Source organism: Mastigoproctus giganteus, chromosome 8, assembly GCF_048544385.1.
Source record: "Mastigoproctus giganteus isolate SK-2022 chromosome 8, ASM4854438v1, whole genome shotgun sequence".
Lineage (NCBI taxonomy): Eukaryota > Metazoa > Arthropoda > Arachnida > Uropygi > Thelyphonidae > Mastigoproctus > Mastigoproctus giganteus.
Window position 1 is genome coordinate 846,799 of NC_143582.1, and position 14,058 is coordinate 860,856.

The 14,058-nt window shown below is 40.8% G+C and overlaps 1 protein-coding gene across 1 annotated transcript; it reads right to left on the reverse strand.

The window, feature by feature from the left end:
- Positions 1–1,272: 1,272 nt before the first annotated feature.
- Positions 1,273–2,915, reverse strand: LOC150081188 (uncharacterized). Its single transcript, XM_090379319.1, has 2 exons — positions 2,271–2,915; positions 1,273–1,473 (listed from the first exon to the last, which is right to left on the reverse strand). The coding sequence occupies exons 1-2, from the start codon at positions 2,897–2,899 to the stop codon at positions 1,383–1,385; spliced, it is 720 nt and encodes a 239-aa protein (XP_090235445.1). The 5' UTR covers positions 2,900–2,915; the 3' UTR covers positions 1,273–1,382.
- Between the last annotated feature and the right edge of the window lie 11,143 nt (positions 2,916–14,058).

Genomic DNA, 14,058 nt, shown 5'->3' on the forward strand with positions numbered 1-14,058 from the left:
ATTGATAGTAATTCTCACACCTCGGCTTTGGAATTATCCATTCGCACGCGGCCTAAATGTACTTCATTATCAGTCATTTTCGAAGATCGCGTTATAAATTATGTACGTGCCATCAATATTTTACGTGGGTAATGAGATCCTTTAAACTAACCTTTCTCTAAAAGTACGGTTGCAAGCTAGTCAAAATGTTCCACAAAAACTACACATTTATTTGAAGCAAATGTCTTTAAGAAAAGACAGATTTAGTACACTAACAAATGTTTCTGCTGGAACAGTCTTTCTAACTCAATTATTGTTCTGGCTTTATAGGTACTTGGAACGATAAATTGAGTTTCAAGGTTGAACAGCAGTGCGTGTTCTGCAATGCATCACGCACTGAACTTTTGATACGTGTTCAGTTCATTGCACTTTGATCACGAAGTTTTCCATGTTTGAATTTAAACAAAAAAGCAAACACCAAAGTGTATGAACAGCAGGGAATCCAGTTACCACCTGCAACAACTTACTTGTCACTGTAACACTTTAGTTACAAATAGTTTTATTATTAACTTCGATTTCATAGTTGCAAGCAGTTTCATCAAAAACTCGGCTGTAGCACACACATCCTTTACTTTTTCTTTCCCATTATAATTTGGGATTAACACACTGCGGAGAAATAAGGGCTTCTTCTCTACAGTTATCTGTCATCGCGCTGTAACACTTAATTCTACACTCTTTAGTCGCGTGCAACAGCATGGATGTAGTTTCGAACAGCGGAAAGTTTATATTCTATTCCTTTTAGCATGGAAGAGTTAGTAAACCCTCCTTATCGATTACATTCGAACTAACTAACCCACTTAAACCTTAAGACTTCTTAAAGAGAAGTATTCCATTATAGTTCCTCCCTTTAAAAAAAGGATTTGGAGCAGCCTGGGGGCAATTCAATCCAGTAGCTTCTAAAACCGGCGAGGTGGCAAGCTACGTATTTCGACAATGCGTTGACCAACTACTTCAAATGAAGGTGAAAACCGAGACATCGTCTGACCAAGACTCCAGTTCTGTGTAAGATGGCCGCTATATCGAAGGCTCACTGTAATTAAGTTTTATGGGTTAAAAACTAATTTAAACATCCAGTTTTTTAATTAAGTTACCGAGATATTAGTCAGCTTGATGTTTGTTTTAAACAGCAGTTTCAGTTCGGTACACTTGTTCAGTAGTGATCACCATCGAATTTTTTTTTCTTTCACGGGGCTGTGAGAAAAAGCAGAAACAGACAGCAATTATTTAATCGTACTTTTATTACACACGAGAGTAAAAATCTATTTCCAAAATAGTGCGTTCAGACTATACAATTCAATTGTCAATAAATAAAAATGCGGTCACTTGGTGACTCGTCCGTGGTATCAACAGTCCAAGTAGATCTGGCTGCAGTCAGCGTTGTTTGTACCATCGAATAGCGCCAGGATGTATTCGTCCGGCTCTTCTTGCTCGGCCCTGCAAAAGAAATATCCGTTAGTTTTTGAATTAAACTATCGTACATAAAAGCACATGCAGCGAATCTATGAACGCTTTAAAAAGTTAAGATTGAATGAGAAGGTATCAGACAACTTCGGAACTAAGAGACTGGGTTAAAACCCAAGCTGAATTTACGAAGCAGTCTTTTCAAACTCTGCTTATGGAACCTTGAGACAAACTCAGAATTAGAAAATTGGCTTGCGTTGTAGCAGCAAACGTCAGCTTGTCGTGTTGAAAACCTCGCTTTGCCAGAGCAAGCGGTTTGCGACTTTACGGTTACGATGGAATAGCAATTTCAGTTAAGGCAATCAGCCAAGGTGAGCCATTAAGAGAAGAGCTGCACATATCGTTGCAAGCAGTGTTTGTGCTAGTTTATAAATCACGTTCAACTCTACGATTTGCTTCTACAGGCTTTCCAGATGAAGCAGTTTTATTACGTGACAAGAAGCTAAAAAGCTAGGGATGCTTGCAGCACAATCCCAACTTGGAATTGGAGAATCAAAAACATCAACGATACTATTCACGTTTTTGGGACTCCATGCAGGTCCCTACTAGAAGAGGAACGCAAGTTAAGCGATTCGAAATGCGCCTGCTCCAGTATTCACTCACCAAAGACGTTGGAGCATTACAGATGGAGTTTAAGAAGGGGCAGCAATCATTAATCTAATCAGTTAATCGCTTCGAATGAAAGTTAGAGTCCGGAAGGACCTTCGGGACTGCAAGTTCGTTTGATGTAGTAAGTTTACAGCTCTGAAATAAACGTTACAGTTACTTACGCCATTCTGAAGACGGACGCCAACGGAGGGAAATTAGCGGCAGTGAAGCTTCCGACTTGACACATGAACTTCTTCGTGCAACTGCCGCTGAAGGTTTGACTGAAGAGAGTCAGACTCTGCTGTAGGAACGTGGCGTGCTCATTAATCATCCTGGCAATGGATCGCACTGTGCCGATGGTCTCCGTGATTACGTTGACCGTGAGGTTAGCTACGACGTTGACGATTGGCGTGCCTTGAAGGCTCCTGACGAGAACGTCGCCGATTCCTTGCACATCTTCCTCCATCACCCTGGCCACCGGAGGCGAGAAAGCGAGCGGAACCTTCGCTCGTAACCCGGGAAAGACGAGGGTCGCAGCCACCAACAACACGTAGCTCAACCCAACCAGCAGGAGCAGTGGCTTCACTTTCTTGGTGATGGCTGCCAATAGTCCTGCTGCGACAACCCCCGCAGCCTTCAACGAAGCGAGGAGCGATGTTCTTTCCAACAGACTGCGAATGAGGACTTCTGTTTCCATCTGTCGATTGAGCTCTGGATTGTCATTGCGGCTCCGTCTCGCAGTAGCTGCCATGGAAGTTGCAAACAACGCGGCGATTAAAAATGCGGAAATCATAGCCCGGTACTGCTCCATCTCCAATGAAACGAACACCTCGCGCTACTCGATGACACTAGGATCTATCGTCTGTGCGCGCCTTTTATTACAGTGCCACGTGTTCGTTTCCCATGAGCACGTGGCTTAAACATTGACGGAATATTAGGGGTGAGGGAAACTGAAAGCCTAACTTGATGCAAATCCAACCTTTAGTAGAAGCGTGCATTCCCACGCTTAAGGGTGGATGCGCATCAACCGACTCTCCAGCGCTTTCTTCTTGGTGGGGAGGGGTAGTAAAATGAAGAAAAACGCGTTAAAAATATCGCTTGATGTTTCGGAAGCAATGACTTCTCACCTTTTTATGAGAATCTTCTAGGAGTCCCAGTCGACATCTCTTATTATCAGTTGGTTATAATTAATTTTTATTTTTTAAATTTCCGTGCAAGACACGAGAGAAAAATTCAGAAAAACACCCTTCGCTACATTTTCCACATTTCTGAACAATTATGCTTTGTAATTTTTTTTTTTATCTTTTTTATTTTTTTAGGAAATTTTAATGAAAGCTCAAATGAATAAACCTACAGGTGGAAGATCCACAAAGACCTCCTCGATACCCTTTTCCAGATACAAAAGGCTTTAAACTGTAAGTCACAATTTGATATTTTGTTCCTCGATATCAAGGCGGCGGCATATGATCGGATATCTGTCCCTGCCCTCCTCGAATTCGATTTCAACATCACCGGAAACCCCTTGAAAGTTTGCCATCATTACTTCCAAACAGGCATTCAGCAATTGGGTATTAAAACAGAGAAACTAGGCATTGGCTTACAACTATTTCCTATATAGTGGATAGTCTTTTTCTGATGATTCTTCTAGTACTGACACCGAATGTCAATTGAGGTTAAGACAGTTAAACCTAAGATATGTAGGCCCAAATGATAATTCTGTATTTACATTTGATCAGTTGAGACCGGTTTGTTCGCGTGTTAATGTTACCAATACTCCTGGTACAGATTTAAACGAGAACAATGCAATTTTGAAAATGGTTGAGATCTCTTCATATTTGATGCTGAATATTTTTAATAAGTGTTACATCTCAGGTACTTTTCCAGGGTTCTGGAAAGTGGCTTTGTAGAAATTAATTCTTAGAACTAATAAAGAATGTATTGATCCCCGTGCCTACAGACCTATTTTGTTGCTCCCGAATTTGGCAAAAATTTTTGAACGTTTAATACTGTTGAGATTGGCTGATTTGCTGGTGGAATCTAATGTTCAATTGTTGTTTCAGTATGGTTTTAAACAGAAACATTCTGCTGAAGACGCACTTAAAGATCTAGTGGATTATGTTACGAACTCTACGAGTAAATACGTTCTTGTCATTTATATTGACTTTGAAGGAGTGTTTGATAGCGTTTGGCATGAAAGTACACTCGGTTTAAGTGATCTTGAATGCCCAGATATACTTTATAGGGTTATTGGCAGCTACTTAAACAATAGGAAAATTATAATACAAATATATAGAAAAAATGGTTTATTCTAAGATTGTAACGCGTGGTTGTCCACAGGGATCTGTCCTGGAGCCAATGTTTTCGAATCTTGTTTTGAAGTGGCGCACTATGGCCATAGATGCTGATGCGCCAAATAAATCCCCAATCAACCAACCTTGTTTTTAACTTGTGGTTACAAAAGACAAATATAGAGTGTCACAAGATGGCGTACGCTGATGATTTAGTTTTATGTTTCCCAGGTAAGTCTAGACGGGGACGGCAAGACCGAGAGTCTTTAGTTATGGATGATTTACTTTCATGGGCTCATGAAATAAATTGAAAATATCAAGAAAGAAAACAGTCATGATGTTATTCAAGGGAAAGCTACATGTGGAGAGACTTGCTATGGTTTTTGAGGGTAAGTTAATCCGCAGGGTAGATACTACAAAACATCTGGGGGTCATTATTGATATAAGCTTTCTTTTGCGCAGTGATACAGGAATAGTTACTCGATTATTTATACCTGTTGTTAAATTTGTTAGTGGTAAAAAAATAACGGAATGGTTTTCCCCCGAGATGGAAACCTCGTATTTTTTTACGGGCCGCGGCTCTTTTAACTCTAAATTACATTATTTTAATTTAGTATTAGAGCATTTATGTTATTGTAGTCGTGAGGAAACATGGAGTCCTATACTGGTGTGCAAAACTTAAGGACCAACACTATTGGTATCACATATATATTGATACTTATCAATATATAATTTATCTTCTGAGTTTGTAACCTCATTATCGTAACTCGTAAATTAACCTGCAACTGACGCAGTCCCGTAACACCTTGCTGTTCAGAGATGGAACGATGGTCTCAAATTGCTTAAATAAAAGCAGTAACGAAAGAGCTTTCCACAATTTCAAGTCTACAAACATTCACTCGATGGGCGTCGGGGTGGGGGGGGGGACGGGAATTCGCACCACTACGGAACAGGAACAACCCCATTCCGAAGCAGAAACTGTTCTTAGCATGCAGGGGCTGCTGGCCAATCTTAATCGTGTGTTCCCCTTTAAGGGTTGCCGTCTTTGTCTCAACCCCTGACCTAATCCAAACTTCCCTCTCCTATCAACACATCTCCTTTTCACGCATTTCGATATTGAAAATTTCGATAAAGTTTCCTCTCAAAGTGGTAAAGGCAGTGAGTCTGGCTGAGTTTAAAATTTTTAGCCGATTGAGAAATTATTATTATACATTAAAAAAGTTTTCCTCCTAATGAAATTTATTCGAACCAATGGGAGAAGAGAGGGCGGGCAATTACGTCACTGTAAATGCACAGGTAAATAATTATACAGGTCATTTTCTGATTATTTTCGATGAGTGCGTTAAAATATTAGCATATTAGTATGTTATTATTATTCAAATAACATTATACGATACAAATACTGTATTTACAAAATACTAAACTACTGTATTTACAATCATACCTCTTCTATATCGGGACGATAGGTTGCTTCATCAGCTGACATTAATATACAAAAATGTTACAATCGAACATAAAATCATGCCGGGCGTGATCATGTGTCAGATAGTGTGGCACGTTCACGAGGTTGGTGAACATTAAATGGAAGGTCCGTAGCCCAGTGGTCAGTAGCACACGCTCTTTGATTAGACCGGGGTTCAAGCCCCTGACTGCTAAATACGGTCGATCTGCCAACCCGCACTGGACCAGTGTGGCAGATTTCCCTCAGCATGAATTGTTGAGTAGGCTTCCATCCTGCAGTGTGTTGATAATGGCTCCACTTTACATTTTTTTTTAAATGGAAGGAACATAAACGGTTTACTGGGCAGAATAAGACACTTGCTGTTGACAATGTAGAGCGCGTACGTGGACGCATGCCAACGTTCGTTGCATTGCAAGACAACTGCCTCCATAACGTTCACCAATTTTGTACACTTGCTTCACTCTCTAATATATGTCCACGCTGGGCATCATTTGATGTTCCATTGTAATGTTTATTTTATATTAATGTCAGCTGATGAAGGAACCCGATATAGTTTGTATATTTGTTTATTTGTTAATTTAAATATTTGTATAGTTTTAAATATATTAAATATTTGTATAGTTTTAAATATATTAAAAATTTGTATAGTTTTAAATATATTAAATATTTTTATAGTTTGTAAATATTCCATCAACGCTTCTCATTGATGGAATGAGCTAAAAGAGCGAAAAGGACTGATGACTTGGAAATCATTCAAAGTATAATGAACGAAAACCCGTACACAAAGAGCCTCTTAGTTATTATTATTATTAAGGAAAAAAACTCTTTATGCATTAGCATTAGTAGAGACACACGATGCAAGAAAGCAAGCTTATTCAGCATCAGCCAAAAAAAAAAAAAAAAAAAAAAAAAAAAACCACTTCCACTTCACCCCTCTGTTCGTTCAAAATACCTGTCCAGCTGAGCCTTAAACTTATTTAGGCTATCAACTTCCACGACAAGGGATGGAAGTCTGTTCCACAAAACAACCACCCGCTGGCTAAAGGCAAATTTCCTTACGTCTATCCTACATCTGTCTTTCCTCAATTTGAATTTATGCCCTCTCAGGTGATTTTTCTGAGCAAGAGGAAAATTCCCATCGGCATTCAGCATGCTCAAACCATTCAAGGCTTTATACACCTCTATCAGATCACCTCGCTGGTCCTAGTCTTCAGACATGGTAATTTGCAAAACTTAAGCCTTTCTTCGTAAGAGCACCCCTTTGTTCCATTCACTAATCTTGTTGCCCTTCTCTGTACTCGTTCCAGCAGCTCTACATCCTTCTTGAAATGAGGCCTCCAGACCTGTATACAGTACTCTAGGTGTGGCCTGACCATTGCCTTATACAAGGGAATAATTAGCTCCTTATCCCTGCTAGAAACATTCCTATATATCATTGACAATACTCCATGAGCTACTCTTGCAGCCCGTCTGCACTGCTCAGAGAACTTCTTATCTGCCTGCACAACCACCCCCAGGTCCCTTTCATTCTCTACCACTGTCAGTGTAGTACCACAGAGTTGATACGTTGCTCTGGGGTTGCTGTTTCCCATGTGTAGTACTTTACATTTGTCAATATTAAACTTCATTTGCCACCTCTCAACCCATCTGCTCAACCTTTCCAGATCCTGTTGCAGCAGCATAGCGTCAGTAGTGTTCTTGACAACCCTTCCAACCTTCGGATCGCCTGCAAACTTGGACATTAAGCTTGATGTACCATCATCAATATCATTTATAAATACAGAAAACAATAATGGACCCAACACTGAACCCTGAGGGACTCAACTGATAACATTAGTCCACGATGAGCAGTGTCCATTGATTACCACTCTCTGTCTTCTCTGCCTCAACCACACCTTTATCCATAGCAGCAATTTGCCTCCAATGCCACACTGCTCCAATTTATGCAGCAGTCTTCCATGTGCAACAGTATCAAAAGCCTTTCTAAGATCCAAATATATAATATAAAGTTATTCCCTGCATCCAGTTCTTTTGTGACTGCATCATAGTATCCAATCAAATTGGTCAGGCAAGACTTCCCCTTAACAAAACCATGCTGTGTCCGAGCTATAACTGGAGTCTTGTCTAGATGATCCTGCAATGCTACTTTAACCAGTGCCTCCATTAATTTTCCTGGAACAGAAGTTAAGCTCACAGGTCTATAATTACTTGTGTCAGCCTTTTATCCTCCTTTGTGAATTGGGGTCACATTTTCACATCTCCAGTCTATGGGTATCTCTCCTGAGTCCAAGGAAGCTCTCATAATTATGGCTAAGGGTTTGCTTACTTCCTTTGCTGACTCCTTTAATATAACTGGATAGATCCCATCCACTCCAGGTGCCATCTTGTCCTTATCTTCAACAATTTTTCGTCCACTTTACCCTCAGTTATTACAAGATTATCTAGCTTACTGCCAGAGTTGAATACACCTCTGGGATTCCCCTCGCTGAATAACTCCTCATGTGTGAAAATCGATGCGAAATATTCATTTAGTTTGTTAGCCACTTGAGCAGGATCATCAACAGTTGACCCATCGATATCAAGTGGACCAATCTGATTCATCCCCTTCCTTCTAGAGTTTACATAAGTAAATAACTCTTTGCTGTTTTTCTATGCATCCCTTGCCAAAGATTTCCCGTAATCTGCCTTCGCCTGCCTAACCTTCTTTGTAACTTGGTTACAGATTAACTTGTATCTATCATAGGCTTCTGTGTCACGTGTTAATTTGTATGTATCCCATGCATTTTTCTTCTGTGTCACATGTGTCATTAGTTCATCTGACATCCATTTAGGCCTAAACCTTGAAGAAAATTTCTTAGCTGGTATGTAAAGCCTAATATCTTCCAAGACAAGTTCTTTGAATGCTTCCCATTACAGTGGGACCAACTGATGATGTTGGTAACTTCATCAGTTGGTCCCACCGTATAGAATTTAAATACTGTCTCAGTCCATCATAGTCGCCTTTACGAAAGTAATAACCTTTTCCTTTACCCCTGATGGTACTTACCTCTTTGAGTAAATCCCACTTCAGCACACTGTGATCACTGCCACCTAATGGTTCCTTTATCTGCAGATTCTTAGTGCATGAAGAATGAAGAATCACTACTGATAATTAAATCAAGAGTATTACTCCCTCTAGTTGCCTCCCGAACATGCTGATGTAGAAAACAATCATCCAATAAATCCACAAAAGCCTTGCTAGTGTGTGAGTGACCAGCCCCCAAATTCCAGTCAATATCTGGGAAATTAAAATCCGCCATTATAAGACTCTCTGATTTACTGGCCCACTCTATTTCCCCGTACAGTTTCTTATTATTCTCATCAGAGTCTTTAGGCCTATAGCACACTCCTACTCTCAATTCTGATCTCCCAATGCTTATGTCACACCAAACTGACTGGACACTGCACTGTCCAGCTATGTCGACTGGCTTCACTTCCTTGGATTTTATGTGTTTCTTAAATAATAGCATAACCCCTCCTCCCTTCCTATCCTTTCTGTACATATTATACTCCCCAAATTCCAGTTCCGCATTCCTTATATCTGTGTGACACCACGTCTGTGATAGCCCAACAATATCCGCCTTTGATGCTTTGAGCAATACCTCAAATTCATCAAATTTATTTACCAAACTCCTAGCATTGGTGTACACGCAAGTATACATGCACATGTTCTTTTTCTTAGCTACCCTAACACAACCTATGTGTTTACTTGTACCGCAATGGCTCTCAGCAGTCTCTGAAATACCATGCATCTTGTTTTTCAGGCTTCTGCTCATTCCAATAGAAGCAGTGCAAGAATCACTTTCTCCTCTGCCAGTGGCTACTGTTAATCTATTAGTCTTTGTATCCCCCCAATCTAACAGTTTTCCGACCCACCTAACACTGCCTCGATTGCATCAGCAAATATTCTTGCACCCTTTCTATTTAATGTATCCCATCCCTGTAGAAGCAGTCTCTCCTGTTAACAAGTACAGACTAGGCTGAAAAAAATTCATTCTACCCCTTGAGCCTTGCACAATCTTTCCAGGGCCGAATTGATCGACAAGGCTCTCATCATATACTCCCTCCTATCGTGTCTGGGCAGAATTGCAGACACTTTCAAATTCAACCCTAATTCACGGCTTTTTTTTAACAGTGACCTGCATTTGTTAAGTAATTCTGCTGGTCTCCTACTCTTGATATCATTTGTGCCAACGTGTACAACTATATCACCTTTTGTGCCCTTAAAAGATGATATCCCCTCTACAACGTCATCAACCTTTGCCCCTGGCAGACATACACTGTTCCTGTTCCACCTATCGTTTTTACAAAGCATGTTCCCCGTTTCCCTGACAGCAGAGTCACCAACAACTGCTAGTTCCTGTGGGATCAGCGCATTCTGCCTTGGGTTTGTCGCTGTGTTGAGTGATGACCAAGTGCAAGCTCTGGCGTTGGTGTGGGAAGCTGAGAGCTTGACGGGCCCCTCAATTTAGTTCCTTCGAGGGCACCCACCCTGTCCTTGAAGCTCTCATATAGGCCGGTAATAACGCTGAGTTGTTGTCTGATTGCGATACACTCCTTGCATCGCGCACACACAAAGACACCCCCATGGCAATAGCGTGTCCCGTACCTGAATGCTCCACACACATCATGCAAGCCCTGCATTTTAAAAGGGTGTGATTCAGAAGGCAATTGCCCCGCTCAGTTCTCCTCTGAGCCACAGTACTTCCATTAGCTTGAGCGTTTTGATTTGCTGCTCTGCTCTGAGTCATGATTTCTATTAATTTCAATAAAATTTCAATTTTAGTTCAAAATTATAACCCTAAACTTGTATCCCAATACAGATATAACGGTATATATATTTTTCAGTGTCAGGTATTAATTATCTACGAGTTTATCTAATTAATTATCTAATTTAACTGCTAACGAAGTTCAACTAACGCTATCTAGTTCGGAATGTAACGTATCGTATGACAAAGGCGGCAAGTTACGAACGGTAAATCTACGGACACTTAAGTATTAATTAACTTTCAAATCTCGCTGTCTCAATTGAGAATAACTAACGATCCTTACTAGGTCTATAAGCTACTTACAGAAAATAATTTGATGTCAAAAATATTCAATAAAGCGACTAAAAACTTCTCGTTCAGCGGAGTTGCAACTTGTAACAAGTGGATACCCTTACCGATACTTTTATGCAATTATAAGGCCGAGTAAAGAATAAATACACCAGATTAATCAGAAAATCACAAAATAATTCTATACTACTAAATTTAAATCAAACGTTTTAGAAAAACAATAATTTCAAATCAAAAAATAAGAAAAATCCACTTAGAGGCTTCGAACACGTCTGGCTCCACGTGGGCATAAAAAAGGCACAAGCAGTACACAATACCCTTCACAGCTACAAGCCAGCAGTTTACAGTAAAGGCTAATGCAATGTAATAAACAAGGATGAGATAGGAGAAAAAACAAAACAAAACAATATTATTACTAATTATACAAATTTTCAAGTGTAGCATTAAACATTGGAGAAAAAAATGACAAATTTAGATATGAAAATACATCATGTTATCAGGTTAAATTATTCTCCAGGAAGCAGTCCTTTTACAGTGCTGCAGTCATCCGAGCAGGCGCAGAAAGTTGGAACAATGTAGTGATGGATCCATGGCAATGATGGACAGGTCCTCGGAAGCAGGTTCTAATTTCTTGTGACGTAGTCCTCAGAAGAAAGACGATGGAGTAAGTTCTGCCTGCATTTTTTATCCAATGCGAACTTGAAGAGGTCGCCATCCAAGGAGTATATGTATTGCAGCATTTGCACGGGTAAGAACCGATCGGATAGCTTTAACCGGTTTGGAGTGGCCTGAAGGACTCGATTGGCCCGAAGGCTTCGGACTGGGATCCTCCAACCGCAGTTAGCCCATACGTCTGGTCCGAAATAACGAATCTTCTCATGGATAATGGCAGGAAGACGTCTGATGTTCAGAGCTGCCGCCATCTGGGTAGTCCTTGGTGCAGGAGGAAGCCGAAATTTCCATATGGCCCACTTCAGTAGCCAAAATTCCCACTCAGATGCGATTATCATTATTTCTCTCTGATTGGGGCCTCCACCTCAGAACGAACATTGCTACCAAGTACGCAGGGTGGTAGCTGGGGTTACTGTCGGTCGAGGAACTCTCTGACTATCCTACAGATGTTCACGATTGTAGCTTTCTGGGACTCCTTGTAGGTATTCGCTGGGAAACTTATTGCTGCTAAGCTGTTATGCAGGGTGTTTGGCACCGGTATGGTGCCAAAGTCCCTCGTTTGATACGATCGGGATGGTCGTTACTTCCCGCACATGCCACATCTCGTTGATCTCCTGTCGTAGGTTTGTGTACTTCATCATTTTCTCCTCATGGGTTTTCTGGAGGTTGCCAGTTCAGCGCACTGCTATGTTGGTGCTGGATTAAGGCATGAGCTAACAGGGAAGTTGCTGGGGTATCGTTCTTTCAGGGGCGCCAGAAGCTGAAGAGCAAGGGAAACATTGTTTTTTTTTTTACAAAAACTAATCGTAACACAATCTGCGGCCATAAAGTAATGTTACTGCATCATCTGAAATATTCCATGATATTCCTTGGAAGTGATGCAATTATCGCCTCTAAACATTTTTTTTTTTTCTTTTCACACACACAGTATCGAATGTACGCCGACATATTAGATTAGAAGACAAGTTCGCCTTTTTTTCTGAGGAAAGATGACACGTTCTGTCAGGATGGCCTCTTCTGCGAAAGATTAGGGCTTACGTAGGGCTACTGAAACCCTGCATTCCGTAGATAACGGAGTGCCGATTATTGGGTTTCACCTCGTGTCAGGCCCGTACTTCTGAACAGGCACGTGAGGCGTTAGCCTCAGTTCTCAACATGGAGGAGGGCCTCGCAGGACCTCTGTAATCTCAATTTTTTAATGCGATTTCTTTTTTTTAACGCCCTGATCCAAACTAGGGCCGACTTGTACTTACCATATAAACAGAGACAGTTGAAATTTACTGAAAGCGTGGATGAATCATTTTTGTGAAAGAACAGATTAATTTCCAGGATAAAGGAAAATCACTCTTTCCTAATTCTCTAATATGGTGCTTACAGTGGACACTGGTTGACCATGGCGTATTGTCCGCACAAGCAGGCGTGCCACGATCCTGTCTGGCATTCTTCTTATAGCTATAATTGTCTGCGCGGGTAGCACAGTGATATCGTCATCGTCCTCCCCATACCGAGTGGAAAAGGTTCGGGTTCGAATCCCGTCGATGACGCGAGGAACTTTAGTGGAGTTTTTTCACTCAGTGGCTGAGTTAGTCGGTCTCAGACATAGATAGCAAGGTTTTTCCTCCAGAAACTGGGGTTTTTTCGTCCAGCAAATAGGCAAATCGACCAGAGAACACACGCAATTTACAGACACAATAAATATATTGTGTCTGTAAATTGTGTCTGTAAATTGTGTCTGTGAATTCATCCTTAGATGTTTTCAACATCTAAGGATGAATTCAACTATGTTCCTCCTCTATGTTTTCTTGTTCTTCTATTCCTCCATGTTGTTGTAGTAGTAGTAGTAGTAGTGGCATGTGATGCAAGAAAGCAAGTGCATGAGCTTATGCAGCATCAGCCAAAAAAGAAAAAAAAAAAAAAAAAATCACACCATTCCCTCCAAATGCCTGTCCAGTTCCTCCTTAAATTTATTCAACCTATCAACTTCCACAACGACAGATGGAAGTTTGTTCCAGCAATTAACCACCCTCTGGCTAAAGGCAAATTTCCGCACATCTATTCTACATCTGTCTTTTCTTAATTTGAATTTATGCCCCCTTAGGTTTGTAATCTGAACAAGTGGAAGGATCCCATCAGAATTCAGCGTGCTCAACCCATTCAAGGCCTTATACACTTCAATCAGATCACCGCGCAGGTGCCTACTCTCCAGCCACTGCAATTTGCAGAACTTAAGCCTCTCTTGATATGAGGATCCCTTCATTCCCCTCACCAATCTTGTTGCCCTTCTCTGTACACGCTCAAGTAAATCTACATCCTTCTTAAAATGAGGCCTCCAGACCTGTACGCAGTACTCAAGGCGTGACCTGACCATTGCCTTATACAGAGGGATAATCACCTCCTTTTCCCTGCTAGCAAAATTCCTATATATCATTGACAAAACCCCATGACCTGCCCT